Source organism: Athene noctua, chromosome 15 (genome assembly GCF_965140245.1).
Source record: "Athene noctua chromosome 15, bAthNoc1.hap1.1, whole genome shotgun sequence".
In the NCBI taxonomy this organism is placed as follows: domain Eukaryota; kingdom Metazoa; phylum Chordata; class Aves; order Strigiformes; family Strigidae; genus Athene; species Athene noctua.
The window spans coordinates 17,377,305-17,401,853 of NC_134051.1; the positions used below are offsets into that span (position 1 = coordinate 17,377,305).

Consider the following 24,549-nt stretch of genomic DNA (forward strand, 5'->3'; position numbering starts at 1 on the left):
CGGAGCAGGGAGGAGAAACCCAGTCTAACCTCTCATGGTTATGAGCCAAGAATTGATGGCACATATGAGATGTGTGAAACACAGCCAATGCACTTGAAGGTAGCTAATGGCCTGGGCAAAAGCAAAAATTGAGAGACTTACAGAAAAATCCTGGCAAAAGCTTTCGAAGCTTACAGACCTAGAATACTTGTGGGGAGGGGTGAGGATTCCCACTTCTGGACTTTCTGCTTAAATTCAGTCCGTGTCTTACTTCTATAGATTTGGGTCCCTTGCCCATGAGGCCAAGCACTGGCTATTTTACACCATTCCCTCCAAAATCAATAAACACAGGTATATAAATCCAGGTGTGAACAGCAGGAATACAGATGTGTTCAATATTTTAGCTTTTTCTGAATGTAATACAAAATAACACAATACATAGAATACACCGACCTGTATCACATACAGTAGAATCAGCAGAGTTTCTTTTCCCACTTGCGACTGTCAAATCAGATGTTTACTTATCAATAAACCAAATGAGAATCTTTACTGAAAATGGTTAAACAGCCTAAATCACAGATACTGCTCTCACTGTTGCCTGTAACTATTGCAATGCAAATATATATATATATATATATATATATATATATATATATATATATATATATAAAACCAAACCAACAAACCCAGAAATAAATTGTGAGTACTTACACCAAACATTTGTCTAAGATCTGGATCCCGGAATCTGAATGGTATATTTGAGACGTGAAGCCGTTTTGGCTGTGATTTGTTTTCTGTGTTTTCAGAAGATTGTGTCTGTTGCTGGCCATCGGTCTGTGCTGCATCATCTGTCTGCTAAAAGGATAAAGCAAAATGAAGGAAAGGACACTGTAAGCATTTCGGCCATCTTTAAGATGAAGAGGTGGGCTTAAATTCTCAAAAAAAAAAAAAAATTACTAAAAATGAGTGAAATCTGCTCAAAGCTACTAAAGAAGTTGAAATAGATGAAAATCAAATCCATTTCTGTATCTGTCTCAACAGCATATGTTTTCAGTGATATTTTTAATATATATTTGGAATAAACTGAACAGGAAGATTATTATTTGTTAATTTTCTTAGTTATTTTTGAAATCATGAACACACACATCTCCCTATATTGTACGACCGTTGAAACCCCTTTAACCTCCACCAGTGTTGGCCAATCTCCATGTCCGTATAACTCTACTTGCAGAAGCAAGCTCTACACTTAATAGGATCGGTACTTCCATTTGGAGGCCACTGGGACTTCTACAGAGGAGGCAGGTAACACATCACACCCTAGCTGCCATTTCATAAGCAGTGCTGATGGGCACTAGAGGGTCATTTCGTCTAGATAAATGGTCACCATTATGGAAAAGGCCTTGAGTTGTGAAAGGGGACAGAAGTATAATTGGTGATGAAGGTTGCCTGACATAGGAATGAGACCCGGAAACAAAGTTTTATAGATTTTTCTTTCTCGCCAAAATAAGATCATACCATGGTACTTCTTACAGGGATACTGTTCCCTAGTTTTAAAATACTATTTTATAATTGAAGGACATTGCTATGTATTGCTATTTAACGAAGAAACAGAATTCTAAACCCCCAGAGAGATTAGATAAAAAAATAATGTCTTTCAGCCGAAAAGTAAAAAATAACCAATGTTGCTCTATCAGTATCTCATAGAAATTTGTCATCTGTGTTCTTTAATCATATCATACAGTGCCTAATTAATCACTGCATGTACAAGCACACATTCACTCGAAAAAGATTTTGCATAGGTAGGTAAAAACAGCATAAGTTATTTTCTTTTGCACTAGTAGAGGTGATCTGGAAGAAAAGAAGAGGAAAGAAAATAGCTGAATGAAACTACAAGGATTATTTTACAACTGCTGTTCTATTTTCTCTGTCCTTCCTATTCCTTCTGAGTATATTCATCTTCTAAGCATTCATTTTTCTCTTGTGTTCTAATGTCACAGTTCAGCTTGTCTTTCTGACTTTTTAATTTAAAAAAAAAAAAAAAAAAAGAAAAGAAGAAATCTCCCATTTCCTCCTGGTATCAAATTTCTTTTAGGAGACAACAGCTTAAGCAAAATAAAAAAGGTTAAATAAAACCAACCTTACCACACAGTTTTAGTAGCAATAAGCCTGTTAAGGAAGGAAGCGAAAGAACTCAAACAACATACGTAATTTACATCAGCAATAACTATATGTAAATTTAATTCTAGCAAGATAAATTCCACATCATCTCCCCCAGTAAATGCAAACGTTGTCAAATTCTAAGTACAAACATCTACAATTTCCTGTACAGCCTATACTTCTGTGCTAAGAACGTTTTACAAGTAAAGTTGCTTATAATTTCTGCAGCAGCAGCAGCTCATCAGCGGTGCCAGCATTCCATGGGATACGACCGTACTCATACGCAAACTTTTGTGTGCACTAGAGAAGGATTTTCAAGTGACCGAGAGAAGGCACTGGGAACAGCTCAAGTGTAACCCTAAAGCTGAGTCAGTGCCACCACATCTCTACATCTGCTACTCCCTGAACTCAAAGGCAGAGTCCCACAGAGTAAACAGTGCATCTTCAGAAATTTCTAGTGATTTAAATACTAAACATTGTGTACAGCCGCTAAGAGACAGAAACATGCTCCATGCTAATCTCTTGCTACCTAAAACCAACTCAAAAATTCAAAATTCAGATTTTAGGCAACTGTTCCATCCTTAGACACACAGAGATTACTTTCTACCTTCAGGCCTCACAAGGAGAGAAATATGAAGGAAATTTGGTATAGGAGAGCAAGTGGGGGATAAGGGACTGGAAACTCTTGAAATACAACACTGCAGAAGAATTTAATGTCGATTAGATTAATCTGAAGAGAATTCAAGAATTCTGAAGGTGCTGTTTAGCTTCAGGAACAAACGGTGCCCCAGGAAGAAATTATATAATCAGAGTACTGTATAAATGCAAATTGGAAAAAGTAATTTCTGTTCATTGTATCAATATAAATGATGAGAAACAAGGAGTAGGAGGGTTGAACCATGCACTATGAGCATGCCAAAACATTAGGAGCAAATTCTGTATGAAGAAGCTGAACGGATATATTGCCAACAAAAAGCCAGTGAGGTTTCTCAAGATGATGCTAAAACGGAGCTACGAATTATGGGTGAAGTGGGTAAATCCAGGTACTGTTATTTTCAGAGTAGTTCTTTTTTATTTTGCCATTTTTGTTTACAGAAGCCTGAAATTAAGAGTTTCAGCAAAGAATGTCTCAGAGTTCAGGAAGTGAGGACTGAAAACCAGAAAATTCAGAAAGTCAGTCAAAGATTCGTACCTGTGAATGCCCTTAAAGAAGTCTGTGGTAGAATTAACAGAGCGAAACCATTTAAAAAGTATTCAAAGGCTCGACAATGTAACACTCTCTTTACAAAGCACATTACCATCCAGAAATCTAGGAGATGTGGAGAAGGATAACTACAAATTGAAATTGGAATGTGAAGCTTATACAAAAACTTCCAAGTAACACCAAGGAGGTAAAATACACACAGGACAGGCTGGATTTTGCAAAATCCCATGAAGGAAAGTTTCAAAGCCCCGTGGACTCGAAGAGCTATAATGCAATTTACTTTACACATAAATAATACATTTCAAGATGATATTTTCATTGCTAGAGGATCTAAAGACCAGTGTTTGATATATCTTTAAAAATTAATTGAAGTTAGCTTATGACATTAGCCTCGCTACATGCCGGAATTCTTGTATGCAATCAGTACAAGTCCTGATCTATTCAGGTTTGGTCTCTTTTCAATACCCTCTCCTGACTCAATCAAGCAAATTATTATGCTTTATGCAAAAAAAACAAAAAACAAAAACCGCTCCTAAGCCTTATTATTGAAGAGAAATTACATAGAAGGAGGTACAGTTTGTGTGGTTTTTTCACATATAACCCGATCTTTTTGTTGTTTTTAAAGTGTTTTTAAAGTGGTTTTATGTGTTAGCATCACATATCAAAGTCATGAATTCAACTTTGTGAAGAGATCACAATTCATAAACCAACTATCCAACACATTTTACCATTGGAATTATCTGCTATCTGGCGGTTCTTTTTCCCTGTGTGTGTACCGGGTTTTTTTTCCTATAGACGGTGGCAATGTAAATTCATACACAACTTGTAATCCATTATAATCTTCTTTATGGAACTGCTCTCTACCCAGTGATTTTTCATGCTGTATTTGTGAAGTTTGTTACTGCTGTGTAAACACCTTGCATTTGATGTTTATGAACAGCATCTTATTTTTCCAGACAATACCCACAATTTATCAAGATTATTTTGAATTCCAACCCTGTCCTGCAATGTGCTTGCAGTCCTTCACAGCTTGGTATTGTTGCAAATTTAATAAGTATACACTCTTATTCCATCACTCGGGTCATTAATGAAAATATTGAAAAACACTGAGCCACCACAAATCCCTGCAGAACTCCTTTTAATAAATCTTCTCATTTTGATAGTGAGCTACTTCTTAAACACAGTTTTCTAGTTTTCCACCCAGCCTATTGTAGCTGCATGTTTATTTCCCAGCTTGTGTGAAAGTGCCAAAGCCTTACGAAAAGCAAAATATAACATTCAAGGCTTTTCCTTCCTCCACAAGGCCACCGTAGAAGGCAAAGGCTGCATCTTTTTTGACAAATCCATGCTGATGGCTATCCGACTTGTACTTTCAGGTGTTAAAAAATTGCAGTGTGCGTTTACGTGTCCCAGTATTTTCCCAGGACCGAAACTCTGATGACAGCACATCCCTTTACCCTACATAACTCTCTCTTTCCTCTTTAAAAACTGGCATTACGTCTACCATACTCCAGCTCTCCAACACCTCTACTCATTCTCCACAAGGTAGCAGAGACTAATGGCTCCCAAAATATTACCAGTTCAATCTTTAAATACTTTGGAATAGAGTTAATTAGAAACACTTAACTGAAAAAAAAAGCCACCATACCTAACTTACCTGAATATTCTTTAATTGGTTTCTTCTTCGAGACTGACAACTTTTTCTAACAGTTGGGAAATTACTGTAATAATCACCTGGCTGAGGCTGACATCTACAGCGAGGAACCATGCAAAGAAGGAAGGTTCTCTTGCTCTTCTTCCCAGGGCTGCATTTCATACTCACTTTCAAAGATTTACTCTAGCCCAGCATTAACTATCAGTTTCTCTGTCCCGGCTCGAATCCCCTCCATAAAAACAGGTCTCCCAGTTGCCTTTTGTACATTCAGTTGTAGAACTTGTAACCAGAATATTCCAGTAGTGAACTCAATGGGCAGTCTGGCTGCAGAGAGCATCAAATTATTGGAAATCCCTATTATTCATTAGTTTAGTACTGAACCTCCGGCTGCCTACTAAAGATCTCATCCACTGAATCTTACTGGCTGGGTATCTACGATAATTTTCAGAACAAAGTCATCTAATAGTCATCTGATGTCATCTAATAGCTCTCCAGAAGCCTTTAAGGGTCTCCCACAATTTTGACCTTGGATAAGGCACGCCTTTAAGTTACAAGGGAACAATTCCTTCCTTGTCTGTTCTTCCCAATCAAGATTCAGAACTTTTTTTTTCAACGGCACATAGTTGTTGCAGCTATGAATTTTCAATACCATTTTGATTGCTGTCACTTTATGTCCATTGGTCACAACAGCATCATGTGAGTACGATGTGGCCCCAGTGTGGTCCCAGTGTACAGAGCAGGTGTCGACACTGTGCAGTGTTTATCACAGCGCATAAGTAAATACCCCCCAAACAGACTGACTCCATTTACAGAGCCTGAGGTATGGAATTTCTATGAGACTGTAAAGTTCCTAAACATTTCTAGAACCCTACATCACGCTTCATAACTGTTAAACCTATTAATTAAATTTAAAAAAAAAAAAAAAAGGCAGTTCAAATAATTTTAAACGAAGCTGTTTTTCTAAACAGGTAAAGCTATGAACGCGCTGGGAGCTGGAAGCACTGGTAATACATATTATTATTATTATTATTATTAATAATAATAATAATATACAGGTATACTTAGTGCTATAAGAAATCAACGGTACCTGCAGGTTCTCTGCACCCTTGAAAATTACTCCCGATTGCCTCCTTTCCTATGCATGTCGGTCAGCACCGTGTCAGGCTACTTTGTAGCTCTGAGGTTTAAGATCTCATTTGTCATCTTCACCGAAAGGTCATTTCCACTGATTTGCTACGTGACTTTTTTTTTTTTTTTTTTTTTTTTTTTGGTTCCGCTGAGAATGTATTTCTAATTTAAAAAGACCTAATAAACAGTTACATATTTTAGCAGATTATTGATGAGTATTGCCTGGAGGAAATCACAGAATGAAAGCTTTGGCATCCCATTGACTATAAAATGACAGACGTTGCTACAAAATCTTATTTATGGAAAAAAAACCCCAAACTTGCTATGGATATTTATTAATACACAATTGCACACAACTGCAGTTTCCAGCACCGTTTTATGTCATAAATGTTAAAATAAGTTGCTGAAACTTGAAACCTTTAATGACTGTTGATTGCATCTGCAGGCACTTCATACAGAATTGAGATGCTCAATTTTCCATAATAATTTCTAACTCAATCGATATATATGAGCTAAACAAGTTTAATCTTGGTGAAATTTAATTTAAGTATGGACAACATTCAGGGAAAATCATGTGAGGCATGCCTACATCTCTACCCAGAAATATGTCTTCATATGTCAATTTTAATTTATCATTTCAGAGAATAAATATTACTCTCTCAGACCCTATGTCATGCTATTATTATTCTTTGATAGTTCTTTTTATACTTCACTTTTCTCTGGACCTTTGTCAATCCTATTCAATACATACATAGCTCCATTTTAATAAAAAATATGTTTTGCGTTGTTATAATCTCATAAATATTGAAGAGAAACTATTTAACGCAAAAAAAAAAAAAAAAACCACAACAAACAAACCAGGATATATATCTATCCCCTCAGAGAAACAAACATCCTGAAACTGACTTCTTGAGTCAGCCAATTTAAATGAAATAGAGATGCTCATGATACTGCCTAAGTATAGGATCACATTAATATTTATCCCTGAAATTATCAAATCAGCTTCCAGAAGTGTGTGGAGGTGTAAACGATAATACCAAAGATTTTAAGAAAACTAGTACTAAAATCAGATGCCCTTGTAGACGATGTTTCATTACAATATCTGAAGTAATTCTCTGCCAGTTCGAAACATACCCAGGGAAATAATGACACACAAAAGTCTTCGCTAGTCCGCATTCAGAAAACATTGTTACCGAAGCTAATCTGTTATATCTGATATAAAACTTCTCTTTGAGTCTCAGTTGCCTTCAATATTTGTACATATTTTACAGGAATTTGTTTTTACTGATTTGCTCTTCTCTCTCTCTCTTTCTTTCAGTATATCACCACCTACAGCTGTCACACTCCTTGCCATTTCTGGTCAAATCACAGAGACTGCTTTCTGGTTCCTATTCTGGCACATATTTGCAATTATAAAATATTAAGGAATCTTAACATCCAGTAGTCTTAAAACTTACAACGAAAGTTATAAATACAGAATAAAAAAACCCAGATCAAATTCTCACATAGAGAAAAAATAAATTGAGACAAACTCCCTTTACTTCAGTGAGCTACTGAAGACTTAGGTGGTAGAATAAATTAAAATTGAAACCATTCTTCTAGGTAAAACAAACCCAAATCATAGAGGGTGCTTCAGAAAATTACTTTTTATTTCGTGTAAAATACTTTCGGTATGAATGTATGGTATACTTTTTAACCAAATCCATCATTAGGACAGTTAAAATAAAACCTATTGTTTTGTAAAAAATTTCTTTACCAAAATACTAATTCGTTTTCTCCTTAACTCAGTTCCAGAAATAAAAATCTTTTCTTCTTTAATAGATTTTACTCAAGTTCTTGAAAGATTTCACACTGAAGCCAAGTTATTTAAATAAATTAAAACCACAATATATTTATTTTGGCTAGCCCAGTTTTTCCACAGCTGTCACGATTACCAATGCTTCTGATTTCACTGAGAGAAGGTTAAATGCAATGGAAAATGAAGAGTGGCGGTTATGATGCAAATTTTTAGAAGTTTAGTGGTTGAAAAAGTTCCTTCTAGCAACTGGCAAGAGGCATGCGTGATTCCTAACACAATTTGGTTTGTAGTGATGACTCAAGCGGAGGCAGCGGCCCATGTGGCACACCCGAAGCGCCTGTGAGGAGTGTATCTGGTCCTCTGAGAGCTGCTGCTCCTTTTGGGGCAAGTGAACCACGACACATCTTAGATCATTCCACCCCACAACCAAAGAACACACGATCCGGTGTGCTGCCGCGGGATCAAGCTGCACGACAAATTTCTGACATCAGAAGAAACTACTCTAATATACCAACGAGTAGTAATTTAACTGAAAAGAACCATTTTCTAAAACTATGCAGCAAATATTTTTTTTTTTTCGTTTGACTTTATAGCTTTTTCCTACCCAAGAATTTCAAATATTTATAAAAGCGAAGAAAGAAAGAAGCAGCAAAACGCTAAACGAGATGTTGTTCTGGATAAAATAAACTTTAAAATTTCCTTTTTGGAGAAAACATTCTCCCCCCCCCCCCCCCCCCCCTTTTTAAGACTTTATTAATCCAAATTTGCAATATATTTCACCCAGAAATATATCCTTTAGGGGGAAAAAAAATGGTACGCTTTTAAACCTTCGTCCAGCTTTAACGCAAACCCATTTCCCAGGTTACTCCTGACTGGACACAAGAGTGTCCTCTCCCATCCTTAGCACCTGTGGCAAAGGCACCACATGCAATAAACCAGGATTTTCAGTGAACCTGAAATCAGAGAGGGCCTTGTGTACACTGTCTGGGCAGAAAAAAACAATTCCATTCTCCTTCCCAGGAAATACAAATTTTCAGTATCTCTTTCCATCTATTATTGATGATAGTTGGTCCTATAATGTTTCTTACACTGGAATTGTATGCTTTCTCATTGACCAATCGCTTTTATTTTTGACAAAACAATGGTGGTGTAGACAAAAATCTTTCGCCCTCAAACCCTGTTTTAGATGTAATGAAATGCTGTCACAGAATAGCTGTTTGCACGCCACTACAAAAAGAACCCTGTCCTCAATCTCAGCCTTTAAAGAGTAAACGGAACATAAACAGTAGGAATGCCTAAAATTGAACTCAACCTATTATCTCTTCCTGGACAAACTGAAAATACGTTGTACTAGAATAAACTGAAAAACCTTTGCCAAGTCTTGACCATTCTTCTATAACCTGCAAACAAAGACAAATTTTGTATTTGTACAAATTTGTACACATCGAAAAACATTTTTCAAACCCACACCAAATCTAGAGGAAGAACAGCGTAATTCTAGTAGGAATAACCTGTAAAATTTTCACAGGAAGAAAAGAAAGAGAAGCAAAGCAATAGATTATTTTTTAAAATATATTCAACGGCAAACTTAGCTGCTACGCTGAGTTTCTCATGTATACATACGCAAGGGTAAAGCTCTTCACAATTTTAAATTTTAAAAAAATGCACATTAAATTTAAAAAAAAAAATAAAATGCTCAAAACAGTGCCTGTTTTTCCTGCTGCACCAATCAAGTTATTTCTCAGAGAGAAAGAGCTTGTGAATGTCTTCGAGGCATTATTTGATTAAGTTGACAATATTATGTGAGCAATGGTTGAGTACCCACTGTGCTGTACTTTTGACCAAATTGATTTGTGTAATGAACACTTGCTCTATCTCTTCTCTAGCCTGAATAGGGCTCTTGATTTAACCAGTGGTGCTGGAAGCCAAGTGAATTTACAACCCCCACAGTCATTCTCTCTCAATCTGGAGAGAATAGCAGCAGCAGTACATGAGCAAGCATAATTCAATACATAGTGCTATAAGCGCAGAAAATAATATCAGAGAGCTCTGCAATATACCTGTTTGATTTGATTTGTAAACCTGATAAAAAAAGCAATCGAGAAAAGTTCAGCAGAAAAAAAATATATGTGCGTCCCGAGCAAAAATATAACCATACTGAATGTGTACAAAGAACTGAAAAAATCATGCATAGTAAATCAACTTCACACTTGCCTTAGATAATATTGCACATTTTCCATTTAAAAAGAATCTAGATTCTGAAAAGTTACCTTTCCATTAAAAAGTGAGCAAAGAGAATAATTTAAAACTGAGCTGGGGGCTTTCTGAAAATACTGTTTCCCAAATTTCCTACGAACAGTGTACTGACAAATGCGATGGACTTGCATCTTTCCTATTTTCTTAAGTAGATTGACTGATTAATCATCACACTGGTCTTGAGAAATTTATATTCTGCAAAGTCCCAGCCCTGCAATATGCTTCCCAGAAGCATAACAACGTAGAGGAAAAGGACTTATCTATGCAGATACAGCTGTTTGTACCTAAATGTTTACACAAAGGTGTGCACATGAAAAATATTCTATCACTCTGCTTTTCCAGCTGAGATAAACATTACCAGAAGTATCAGTGACTTTATTCTTGTCAGCTGCAAACTGCACCTCTGTTATCCTTTTCTCACGAGTAAAGGTCAATAGTAAAGTCTCATTGCTTTCAGGGTATTACAAAGTGAGATTATTTTTTCAAATTAGTTCTAAACATAAAAATATTCTTAGTATCTCACACCGTAGGGCACGCAGCTCACGCTGCATCAATTTATCTGCCAAAGAATCAATTCTGTAAGACAGTGTGCACTGTTCTTTGTTCTGATCCTAGTGTAAAGTGCACAAAGATGTGGGACATGCCACTATGCACAAAGAAATGTAATAGTATAATCAGGACTGCATTTGATAACGTCGATAAATTTTGAGTGTAGCCGTGAGTATCTGTACTCTAGGAACGCTTCATTTCAGAGACAGTGAGACTTAAACCCTGCCGGGGAAACCCTGACCCTCTTGTTTTCAGTGGTAAAATTCCCTTTTATTTCAGCTGGGTCAGAACCTCACCCCAATATTATATATATATATATCCGCTTGACAAAATAATTTCACCATTCTCATTAGTTTCGCTCAATTTCCTAGATTACAAAAGGTATAATGTTCCTGTTTTCATATCCTTTACAAAAACATTTTACTATCCAAAGCACCAAGTGAAAACAAACCCAAGCAATTTGTCAGCATACCTTAAGACAGTTCTGAAAAGATATGGAGCAGCCAAGTCCCTGTTCTGGGAGCCCACCTTGTCCCGGCTCTAAAACACTGGCTACCATCCAGTCAGTGCATAAGAGCAGTCCACTCTTCCATTTCACTACTGCAAAAGTACGTTAGATGTTCCACTGTGCCTATTATTATTACTAAAATACTTCCTTCAAAGTTGAGATGAAATGTGAGACACATACACTCAGCTTGCACATTTCGGTGACCCAAGTGATGAAGCTGGACTGATCATCCAGCCCGATTCTTTTGTACAGGCAGCATTCATTACATCGTGTTTCCTAAGAAAGCAAATGCTTCATGTGGAATGGCATTTAGAAATAAAGGCAAAAAAGAGTGGCTGCTCTTCTATATGAGCTCATCCAAAATTCTAACAACCTAATGGATGTATTTCATAGAATCCTAGACTGGTTTGGGTGGGAAGGGACCTTAAAGATCATCATCCAGTTCCACCCCCCTGCCATGGGCAGGGCCACCTTCCACCAGCCCAGGTTGCCCAAAGCCCCGTCCAACCTGGCCTGGAACCCTTCCAGGGAGGGGGCAGCCACAGCTGCTCTGGGCAGCCTGTGCCAGGGCCTCACCCCCCTCACAGGGGAGAATTTCTTCCTTCTACCTAATGTAAATCTCCCCTCTTTCAGTTTAAAACTGCTACTCCTCATCCTACCCCTACGCCTCCTGATCAAGAGTCCCTCCCCCCTTTCCCGCAGCCCCTTTCAGCCCTGGGGGGCCGCTCTAAGGTCTCCCCGGAGCCTTCTCTTCTCCAGCTGAACCCCCCAACTCTCTCAGCCTGTCCTCACAGGGGGGTGCTCCATCCCCTGCGCATCTTTCTGGCCTCTTCTGGACCCACTTGAGTCCTTCTCCTTGGGGCTGTTCTCAATCCACTCCTCGCCCAGCCTGGATTTGTGTTGGGATTGCCCCAACCCATGGGCAGGACCTTGCACTTGGCCTTGCTGAACTTGTAGCACAGTCCCCATCTCTGCAGCCTGTCCAGGTCCCTCTGGATGGTACATCCCTTCCCTCCAGTCTGTCAACTGCACCACACAGCTCGGTGTCATGGGCAAACTTGCTGAGGGTGCCTCGATCCACTGTCCATGTCTCCAATAAATGCCTTAAATAAGTTTCGTATCAGACAAGGAAGCCCACCTTTCTTTTCTCCCAGACATATGGGACCGGTATAGCCCCTACACAATTCCAATTCTGCACGTCTGATATTACATTCAATATAAGTGCATGTAGTCTGAGCAGTAATGGAGTCTGACAACGAAGCTTTAGAGAGGCAGTAAGAACGATGATCAATGATGTGCCCGTACGGCAACTCGCCCCCCCCACTGACAGCAAACACTGGCTCATCAGAGATGCCACATCTTCAGTGGGCTGCCGGGGACACCTCGTGTGGGTCATTTGGCAGCAACAGCCACTGGTGGAAATGCCTTCTGAACGTGAGCAAGAGTCCCGCCACCCCTTGACTCCACCAGCAGCAGTGTGATTTGAGAGAACCGGACCCTCCAGGAATAGCAGCGACAGCTCTCTGGTCAGAGGAGGGTGTCAGCAGGCTGTCTGCACTGGTGATACTGGTCAAGGGGCAGGGTGGCAGGAGACAGAGTGTCAGGGCCACCTTTTTTAACTGAGAAGAGACAACCACTTCCCCTCTGAAATATTTCATATTGGAGGTCCTTGATCAGCCAGATGAATATAATTTACTACCAGGAAGACTATGTAAAGAGGTTGACTCTGACTGGGACATTTGTTTCAGATATACAGCAACACACAAGCACACCCCAGCAGAGTCCCTTAATCCAATTTACAGACAAATGAAAAAGAACCTGAATAATTTTGTGCTTTGCTTCAGCAGTTTCTATGGCTCCTGCTATAGAACATGCTTTGGGGCTTCAGCGTACTGGGTATTGTTCCAGGTTGAAGACTTTAAAGCAGTACTGATTATTTCTTTCATTTCTAGATGGATGCATTCTGGATGCTGATACCACAGGCTACAAGAAAGTACTGCTATTATTGTGATAGCTTATGCATAGAAAGCTAGCAGCCTAAATAAGAGATCATTAATTTTGAGGACAGATAGGAGCAATAAGATAGGTTTCTTAAGCTTCTGGTACTGCAGGGCAACCAAAAAGTTATTAATTACTTGGCTACATTAATTATTTCCCCAATCTATCTTCCTTAACGATATGGAATACATAGTGCCTTAAGTTGCCATTGCTGGCTCATCATTTTTCTTCTAAATAGTCAGCGGGATATCAGAGAATAGCACATCAATCATGTTTGGACTGGAACCACATAGAAATCATAAATGTTTTGGATTCTAAACGTATCGTCTTGAAACTCAGGCAAAATTTGAAGGTATAAAGAGTAGATATTCTTTTTAAAACAATATTCATGGTAGGTTTTAATAAGGTTTTGAGTAACTAAGCAGTTGCCCATCTCAGTAAAAGACATCCAGTTGACACCGGTGAAGGAATTATAGTAGGTTGCCTTAATGTATTATTTATTGTTTTCATAGATTCAGTAACTATTTCTGACTACCTACGGATCCCATTCATGAATGTCACAACAACAATTAACAAAACCATTCTCTAAGCAGCTGCATCCTGGCTCCGTTAGCCAAGAAGGAAATGCATACAGTCTATGCACACCTTTAGAAGTTCATTCCACATTTACAAAAACGGAATCATTGTGATATTTTCGTAAGATAATTTAAAAATAAATTCCCTGGATTTATCCTTAAAAAACTAGGAAACATTTTACTGGTCAAAGGACAAAAACATTAATTGAAATGAAATATCTTAAGCAGTGATATACAGACACAAAGAAATATTCAATTAATTTTGTTATTCCTCTTTCATCTGTTAGTCAGAGACTATTATTTCTGATGTAATTCTTGTTGCTCTTTCAAAGGACTTCAACAGCAGGAATGAAGTGTTTAAAAATAACTTCGTTTCAATACTTGAAAGACTCACATAAAATCTGGACAGGCAACAAATGAAAACGTATCAAAAAAAATGAAAATAAATATAGAAATCTTGATTAGAGTTGATTAAAGGTTTTTTATCATTTGAATGGGAGCTCTAACTTCACATCACACAAGCTTGTTCAATAAATCCATCAAAGTACTACAAGAACAAAAAGCTACCAGTATCCTCAGCACTAAAAAATGACTTGCTCATGGCATTTCTGCCAACAAATTAGCATATTTACATCCTAAATTTACCTCTGTTATTTCTCTCACAATGGAGCTTGTTTCCTCTTGTGTGCCTGAAAAGAAACATAATGCTAAGGGCGTCGTTTCACATTCAGGTAAAGCCTCAGAGACACACCTGTCCCAAAGTCCTGCCTTTCACACCACCTTGGGACTCGGGTTCCTTCCACCCAGCCCTGTGTTTACTCCAGCTCTTGTACAGACGAGTGTTGGTTCAGACCCTCTGATCCAACTGGAAACTTCAACTGCATAAAATGAGTTTGTGAGCCGATGCAATTCACAACTGAAGAAAGGGAGATAAATATGTAGAGATGATGTTGGGTAAGAGAAAGCTGGAGGACAGGCCCATTCCTTTCCATGCCAGCACAGCCTTAGGTCACCTTAAGCCGGTTTGGAAACTGCCGCTTATCCCAACCACTTCATATAGAACAGGAGTTGAAACGCTTCCTCTGAAAGTATTAATGAGGAATGGATATGATATATTTTTAATATACAAAAATACGGATCTGCCACGTACCGGTAAGCAACAAAGTTTCGGTGAAGATAAGCAAAACAGATGAAAAAATATAGAAATGTTTTGTAAAGCTTACAGGTAAATATGCCTAATAGAAGAAGGTGGTTTAGAACAATTATCACTAAATTACGCTTTGAAAGGCAATCACACGCTGGCAATAAATCAGGACGCTGCTCTTGAGACCAAGACTTTCTGACTGATGCGAAGTTTGTGGCAATAACTTCGTTACTGAAAACCCACTCATTCTCCCTAAAGAAGTTCTCCTATCCAACTCGGTTATTACCTTAATATACGAGGAACTTACTCACAGAACAACATAATACACAGGAAGGCAACTGTACTTTTACCTGTGGTAATTCATTCATGCACAAGCATCGCTGTTATAAAATAGAATGAGATTATTTTCTTAAATGTTCTTGAAAGTAATATCCTTCATAAGTCAACATTATAAAAGGCTGCAATGCTGCAATAAAGATTAAATTTTTATTCTGGCAACGATATCTTTTGAAGTCTGTGACTACAATTTTGTGACATTTAATGATATCTGTCCAAAGGAAAAATAATTTATGAAATACTACGCTACACAGCTTCAAAGGGCATTACTTTCTCCAAAAGAAAAGGAAGAAGTGTCTTTAGATGGAACATTTGCAGGTTTGGCTACTAGGAGTTGTTTAGAAAGCAGTGTTTACCCTCAGCTGGAATCAATGTACTCTAGTTTTTTGGAAATTCCCCCCCCCCCCCGCCCCCGAACTAGACTTGTCATGCATGTAAAGTCCCTTTTTGTAAAAGTTGTGTTGACACAACCAACTGCTGAGTGAACTCGTGAGAGCAGAGCTTCACGCTGAGAGAGAACGGTTGATTGCTACAGTGCAAGCTCATAAAAAGAAAGAAAATGTGACAGAATGATCAAAGGTTTTTTTTCACTGTTTGACCCCTCACCTATTCCTGAATTTCTGCTGTAACTTTCCATTTGCTCACTTGCATGTCTTAGCCCAAGGAGCCAGTTCTTGAACTCTCTGAAACACAGAAGAGTTTGCGGGTTCTCCACGTCACAAACCCACACTTTCTAAATCCCATTGCTCTTTTTATACTGAGGTATACACCAATTTAACAAACACCAGTTCAGCTCCCAGGCAGAAGAGTAATTTTTCAAACTTAGTTTACCGCCATTCCATGAAAATATATAGCTGGATTTTTTTTTCTTATTGGTTATGTTTGGTCCTCTCCTATCTGAGCACGTTAGAAACAAATGCAAGCAGCATTTCAGAAGAGATACGTTTTGAATGAAAAAGCCTTTCTGTCCCTGCCATTCTCTGATGCCATCCTTGCTACGATGCACTATCACTGACAAGAGAACATGCCTTAAGTTTTCCACCAGCCCAACCAAAGACAGAAAAGTCCACGCCATGAAACATTATGCTTTACATAAACCAGAAGCAGACTTTTTCATCCTTCTTTTCAAGCTCGTTCAATACTTTTCCTTCATTAATGTGGAAGATGATTTAAGCATTTAGAACAAATCCTTTCTTCCTTTCCTTCTCCCACTTAAAAAAAAAAAAAAAAAATCTAAAGAGTACTGAATGGTTCAATGAATTTGCAAAGGGTCTAAATCACCAACAAAATCGCAAAGGGTTTAAATCACCCGTTCCAACAGATGTGAATGCTAATCTGATGGTGAATTCTGCTTGATCATATGAATGCTGCTTGTCACAGAGCTTCACCAATGCAGCTTTTACTGCAGAACTGGGCAACAACTTTGATTACTGATACTCAAGTTTAGGGAAACATATACTGATGAAGCAGAAACAGAACTCGAATGCCCTCAAAATCAGGCTTTCCCTTCCTGGAAAAGTTCTCAGGAAAGGGCAAAGAAATTCTCCCTAAATCAGGAGAGCTGGCACTGGGAGTTTAAAGCTATTTCCTATCCTTCCCTATTTCTCACACCAAGCTTGGCAACAGACTTCTTCCCTTGTTTGTCCTCAAGCACAGCAACCCGAAATTCCCCAGTCAAGACATACCTGTCCTCATCTAACATCTATATGGAAAAGCCATTAGCCATAATGGTCTCAGACAGTTTTGCTATCTATAGTTCACTTCAAGAATCAGTACAGGATGTTCCAGCCATGCCCCGTCGGTCACCACTACAGAGCTTCATCCTCTCTTGAATTCTCAGAAACGGGACTCAGTCTAGCGATGTTTGCAGATGAAACGAAGGTGGGTGGAGCGACTGATACGCCAGAGGGTTGCGCTGTGATGCAGAGTGACCTCAACAAACTATAGAAATAGTCCAAGAGGAACCTCAGGAAGTTGAGCAAAGGGAGTACAAAGTCCTGCACTCGGGGAGGGAACAACCCCATGCACAGGGGAGTGACTGGCTGAAAAGCAGCTCTGCAGAAAAAGCCCTGGAAAATAAACGGAATGTGAGTCAGCAGTGCGCAAGGGACTGGAGTACCTGACAGACAAGGAGAGGAGGAGAGAGCTGGGACTGTTCAGACTGCAAAAGAGAAGGGGGGAAAAAAAAAAAAATCTTAATTTGTATGGGTTAAAATTTCCTTCTTGACAGAAATTAGTGCTCTTGTGCTCTGCAAATTACGTACATAAATGAGTCTGATTCTTACATAACAGACTGTTTCTCCTTTTCTGAGTCACGGCGGCTCACTTCACTCAGGATGCTTTTGTTTTTAAATTAACACTATGGCATTAAGTGGATTCTTTTACTTTGAATACTGTCATCAACAATAAAGTTCCCACAGACCAAATTTATGCCCTCCAATTCAATGATGTAAATCCACTTCCTTTGGATCGTTCTTCATTTGCACCTGCGTCCAGCCTCAAAGCACTGAGAATGCTGCTCAAATTTACCTGACTTGGCTCACAAATCTGCTGCAGCTGTACATGAAGAAAAAGAATACAGCATGTAGTCTCTAAACCACATCACTTCCAAAAAACCTAATTTATTTACTAAAACAAAATAAGTGCTATCGATACCGTTGATGCTTTAATAATGTACCACAATAATGATACGATTTGGAGTTACTTTTCCAACAGAACTGTAGTCTAAACAAGTGACAAAAAAAATAAAAAAATAAAAAAATCAGTTTAGTTGTTACTACACACGCAACAAAAAATTATAAAATAGCAACAGCTCTGAATTCCTCACTGCAATTATCTGGGCCGATCTTGCATTCTCTGCATGCACTATTTCTTCTGAGAAAGCATTGTTTCAAATACCAGGCTTCATAAATGTAATCATGCAAATTAGTTATCCCGATCCAGTATCTGATATTATATAATATACAAAATACGTAAGAAACCCTCTAGAAAGCATCTCTTCAGCAAAGCTTACCCCTCAGAAAGAAGTACTCTTCACTACTCCAAGTGGGAATAAGATCTTTCTGAAATATGCCAGGATTACCCCTTAAAATATTCTGTATATCCTTTTCTAAGTACACGTGGGGTTATTATTCAGGTAATTCCTAGCTGTTTTCATGAGACCTATATTTATGCGTTTGTAAAGACATGGCTTTTCTTTCCACTCTCCACCATATACACCAAACGTGTTATTTCATAAAAGTATTTAATTGTCTTGGAACACATGGCTTCTGCCATACACTTTACCTACATGTGTTAGGGGGTCTTGCATGCGTTGCATTTAAAAAAAAATATTCACTAAAAAAATCAAATCAGGAAGTCAATTTTTCTTCTTCTGCTGTCCTGCTTAGTGCTTCAGGAATAATCCTCACAATACTAAAATGTGGTCAGAGTTTATACAGCTCCACAAGGATCTTGCAGGAATATTACAGAAGCACTGAGCGTAGCCAGGTACTTTCCGAGGTGTACAAAACAGCCCATACACACCGAGAACCATCTTTTCAGTGGCTTCGTGCAACAGAGAAACGAGCTCGTAGACACAGAAAAACGAAGCCTTCACACCTTTGCTTGAAATTGCAAAAAAAAAATAAACAGTTTGTAAGCACACTGCTGGCAAATGACAACTGTACATCTTTTTTTTTTTTTTTTTTCCCCCCCATCGCTGTTGTACAACATGTGGCATCTGATGGCCATAACCCAAATCACCAAGACATTGTTCAGACAAGAAGGAATAACGTGCTACAGGAAGGCACTCCAGCATAATCTCTTTCCTCGTTGTGCATCGATTTACATAGTTAGACTGTTTTCCCTTTAAATCTTGCTTGTATACCTGAGTCACATATTCCTCTCTTGTACAATATTTATACGTAGTATACATTATAATAGTATGACTGCGCAAATAAATGAATAAAATATATATTTCTTTTTTCTGCAATCATGATTACTCCATCATCCGTTAGCTCTCAGGATTTTCTGCATTCTTTTTCCATTAGTGTCCTTCGCCCCATTTAGCCTGAACCTGTGTAACATAACTGAAGTCTCTCTACACACATGTATTTCGTGTATTAGTAACTCTAGCTGTAATGCTCACCAGATTCCTTGAACTAAAGTCTGTTTTATTATTTCCTGCCAACTGAAAAAAAGAACATCACTTAAGGAAAACTGACAAAAGAATATTCCCTCTGTGGAAATGAGGCCAGTTTCTGATATCCCAAAGCCAGTCTTTCATGAAACTTAAGGAACTATTTTTCTTATTATTTTTTTTTTTTTCATTTTATTTGAAACTTCAACTGCAAAAGAAAGTCCTGCCAATCCTTACAAGCCAACTGTCTATGTAAGGTCATTAGACTAAAACTAGAGAAAGGGGGTGGAACAAAATAGTTTTCAGTTATTTTTTTTGAAACCCGCTTCTACACCTAAGCTTGTCTCCCTAACTTGTATAAAACCTCGGCCAAACAGATTTTTAGTTTCTTCAGCGATTTAGGGATATCCAAGGACATTAAGCTTCAGTGTTAGAGAAAACCTTTGGTAATCTAACATTGACTCAAAACAAACCTTTTCATGGTTTTGTTCTTTTCTAGGTATGGAATTTTCATTCTACTTTACATTCTTACTGCATTTACTGCTTTTTAATGAAAAAGGGGTTTGGTCATTCAGTTTGACAACCAAGCCAACGCTGTATATACCATATTTCCAGAATGTGAGGAAATCACAGGGATTTTTTTACTCTATAAAGATTTTATTCAGGATGAGCTAAAAATTTTCTTTTTGAGAGTTGAATTAGACATATTAATAGACATTAATATGAGAGGGAGTGACAGCAATAATTAATAGCTATTGGGAGTAAAAGTCATTTGGAAAGATAATAAACTGAGAATACTTCAACTGACTTCATCCAGAGAAAGATAAAAGAATAGTTTACAGAAATACGGCATGAATTGCATTTACATTTAACATCATCTATTTTTGTAATACCTTCCCCTTCCTCTACTTCTAAAGGAAATACTGACAAAATTGCTATTTGTTGGACTGCTGGAAATGGATTCACAACTAAAATTGTAAATTATAACCTTTACCGTCTGCTTATTTACGTCTCAGTAAAGAAGTCATCTGCTCCAGAGCACTGCGCATCTCTTGACCACTCAACAGCTAAAGTATCACAAGCGTTTTTAATTATTATTTACGAAATGTAAGAAAGAAAAGTAGGTCAAAAAATGAGACTCAGAAATGGTGGGGACGATTTGAAATTCCTTCGGTTATTTGCATAACCATCCAATATGTTTTAATGATTGCAGTTATGAGATTATATAAATTCATGAAGAATATATATTTATTAACGCGTATAACTCAGGACTCTTACTCTTCTCCAATTAGAATGTCAGGTGAACATCTCAGCTGAAAGAAAATGAATTGTGAGCTAAAGATGAGCAGCTCTGTCTCACCTGACTTACTCATGTGCAGAGCCTCTAATAGACATTGTGGGGTGCACGCATTAAATTAGAAACCACGCCATTGATTTTTTTTTTTTTTTTCAAAATTCCTTGAAATAAAAAGGAAGAAGAAAAGGTTAATTACGTTCCTCCATGCAATTCTATTAAGAATATCCACGATTACTGTAGCATGAGGAGGATATTTAATAAAAAAAAAAAAAAAAAAAAAAAAAAAGGGAAGGAAGAGGCTCTATGGAAATATTCAGCTACTCAATCCGAATGGCTGAACAGCTGTGGTTGCTTTAATGCATTGCAGACTCTGATAATATTATAGCAAAAAATAAAACCCTAACTAACAAAATAAACAAACTTTCTGCCCAAAAGTATGTTACAGAAAGCCTTCTAACCTAATTCACAAGTATGAGTTGGTGATATATAATACTTTTTTTGTTTTATCATCAAAATCCTGTATTTTGTAATGTGAAGCAGCATTTGACAATATGACAATATACCTGTAACTTGATCTACTGGCCTACTGGGGGTTTGTTATTTGGATTTCTAGCTTGACCAATTGTCTCCAAATAAAATAAACCCTCTCAAAATTTGTTAAAAAAAATCCGTTATTTTCAGAGACATTATGGAGGCTTTTACAAGATGTGTTATTTCACTTTCTGTGCTCTCCCAGGTATTCTGTGCTAATTCTGTCAGAGCACAAAGTGCTTACAGTGCTCTTTGCAAATTTAAATGTGGTCTTAAACGGAAAAAAAAAAAAAAAAAGATCTACAGAGATTTACTAAAGATGTATTTGCACAATCCAAACACTATCAATTTTTAAAGTGTCTCTTAATAAGAACAGGATGTGTTGATTTTTAACATCTAAAAATAATAATATCTAAAAAAAAAAAATTGATGCAGCTATATCAAATATTTTCCTGTAGACATTTTTCTTGTTTAATTCTCCAAAACGATTTAATATCTTCCTGATACAGGTGTACTTCACAGAGAGTATAAACTCCAAGTAAAACACTTATTGTGTAACCAGAGAGCAGTGAAGGCTGAAAGCAAGTATCAACAGTCTGCAAATAAAAGTTTTTCATATTTGATTCCAGAGTTTATTAACTGCTTCAATTTAGCCTGGCCAAGACATGGTAGTTCATTGAAAAGAGTGGAACTGACTCCAAAGATTAATTACAGAAAAATTATCCTAATCTGTCATAAACTCTGATATAGGAGTAAGAGGAAGTAATTTGCTTCAGTAAAAAGCAATGATCACCAAAGCATGAAAATTAACACTTCACAGAGGTAGATACTAAATGAGAAATATTAGCTGCATCAGCATATTGGAGACAATTATAAACTGCAGAGGACTTCCAAGACTGAGAAATACTAGAGTTTATTATGATAAAGTCAATTTTATCATTCAGTAAATGCTCACTTTGTGAATTTAGCACTGTATTTCCTTCTCCTCAAAGGTAAATTGCATTACTGCTTTACAGAATTTGTACCACTTTTGTTTCCTTTATGCATTATTGCTTACTTTATCTCATGGAAAATTATTAATACACAGAAGGCAAAAAAAAAAAAAAATCACTGAGTATTACTTTATTTTATTACTTACTTTGAGTACACAGACAACACCTGACATACGCTCTTCAGAAATTATATTAGAGAAAAAGATTTTTTTTTTTTTTTTGGTATCAGTTTCAGTCAGTGGGCACTTATGAGCAGATGAGAGCCTTTTTTTTTTTTTTCCTTTTACAAAGAGAAATAAATATAAAAATATTAGTAAAACTACACAGTGAAGATACTCTGGCTTTACATTCTTGTATTACAGAATAAATTCAACCCAAAGATTTTATAACCACTAGCGTTCATACTGAAAGGTACTAATGCATCATTATGATCTAGCAGGTTGCTCGCTGTGTTTTACAGCCTTTCACACTACATTAACCTTTTGTACCTCAAGTATTTATGACCTCATAAGTAAGTATTTATCAAACTGAAAGCTCATATACAGCACTGTATTTTAGCTATCATTGTTTAGGAACACTTGTAATTTCTTTTTGCCTGAATTTAAAATCACTTTGGTATACAGTCCATATTTTTAACCGAACCACTAACGCAAAGTAAAACTCTTTTTTTTTTTTTTTTTCCCCCCCGCTATCCATGAAAATTACCAGACACAAAATTACCAAAATGCCTCAAATACAGTCTCATGCCAATGTGCAGAAAGCCTTCTCATGCAAATTTTATTCTGAAACAAAGCGAGAATTTTTTAGAAACAGCGAATATATTTGTTATGCTTTCTGCAATATTCAACAGTGTTATTGTAACAAAACAATACATGGAAGTAGTCCTGGTACAAGATTCATTGCAATTACTAAAGTCATAGATTCTCCAGCTACAGATCATGCTCGGTATTTAACAAAATAAAACAGCAATTCAGGCAGTATATATGCTGTGGGAAATGTCCCCATGCCATATGCACAGCCACATTTGACAAAAAAAAAACCCTGCAGCTGATGAATGTATTGTACCAATATTGTGCAAATACAGTGCTGCTTGCAAATATTTTTTTTCCTGGCAAATCAGTATGAAATGTGAGGTGTTGAAAGGGACCATGAGCAAGGCAAAAATTGTAAGCTTACAAACATTCTCATAAAATTGATGGCTAACAAACACCACTGCATAAGCTGAGCATATCTCTGAGAGAAACAATGCCTGTCTAAACCTGTCGTTTCTCTGCTCTCTCTCAGGGGTGTGTGGCAGGGTAAAGCATTATCGTCCTATCCACAGCACCTGAGTGATGGCAAAAAGAAAAAAATAAGGTGGTGGGGTAGGAAAAAAATGCCTCAGGAAGGGAAAAAGGGTATGTGCTGCTATTACCATCCTCTGCACACTTGTGCAGAGACAATGGTTGGAAGAACAAGAATTCAGTCTCGACCTCCAAAGGATTCCTGCTTGCTGGTAATCATACTGAGATATAGATTGGACATGCCTGCGGCATTTATTACAGAAAAAAAAAAAAAACACAAACTCGGTTACTGAGGTGCTTTGCACTCTATAGTGCCCTTCTCCAACAAAATGCTGCCAGTCAATCCCCCTTCCCCAGTCGTGTGCCTTGTCCATACTGAGATACCCTGCCACCCCTCCTGCAGCTTTCCCAAGATTTTGCAGTGTAGGTTTTCAACCCAACAACCCAGCAAGTCAAAGGACAGTTTTCATTCTCTCTCTCTGTCTCGACAGCCACAGGCCCCTGTATTTGTAAAGTTCAATAATGCAGGAGACACCTTCCTATTTAGCATGCTACGGGGAGTTTTAGACCCTTGTCACCCGACCTTTGCCATGATCCTGGCAGCAGTCACGTTCCTCATATCATTTCATGCCCCATCTTTGACTCCTCAATCCCATCTCTCTGTAGAAGAGAGCTGGAAACTGTGGCAAAGCAAAGGAGCACATGCATCTTGTCACTGAACGTGGTAGCACCTCATCACATATCCCAAGGAAGGGGTGCAGGTGGACAAGGAGATGTTAACTTCACATGGTCTGCACGGCATGGCTGAAAGTTAAACCAAGCTGCAGAGTTTTACCTTTTGTAAAAAAAAAAAATAATATATATATATATATACACATCTCCTAAGTAACAAGAGTATTTACCAATTTTTTTTCTTATTCATACACCTGAAACATAGCATTCACACAAATCAAGCTTAGACTGTAATCTGTGCAACACCCAATGCTCCAAAAGCACACATCTGTTCAAAATGAAATTCAGCAACAGCATTCTGTTGGTAT

The 24,549-nt window shown here is 37.6% G+C and overlaps 1 protein-coding gene across 37 annotated transcripts in view; it reads right to left on the reverse strand.

The window, feature by feature from the left end:
* The window catches only part of RBFOX1 (RNA binding fox-1 homolog 1), a 957,841-nt gene that overhangs the window by 106,654 nt on the left and 826,638 nt on the right, over positions 1 to 24,549 (reverse strand). For 36 of the 37 annotated variants that reach the window (XM_074918958.1, XM_074918994.1, XM_074918967.1 and 33 more), the window contains one exon: positions 691 to 834. In XM_074918958.1, coding sequence (XP_074775059.1) covers positions 691 to 834 — 144 coding nt within the window. The remainder of the gene's footprint in view (positions 1 to 690; positions 835 to 24,549) is intronic. The other variant, XM_074918956.1, reaches the window with a different exon arrangement.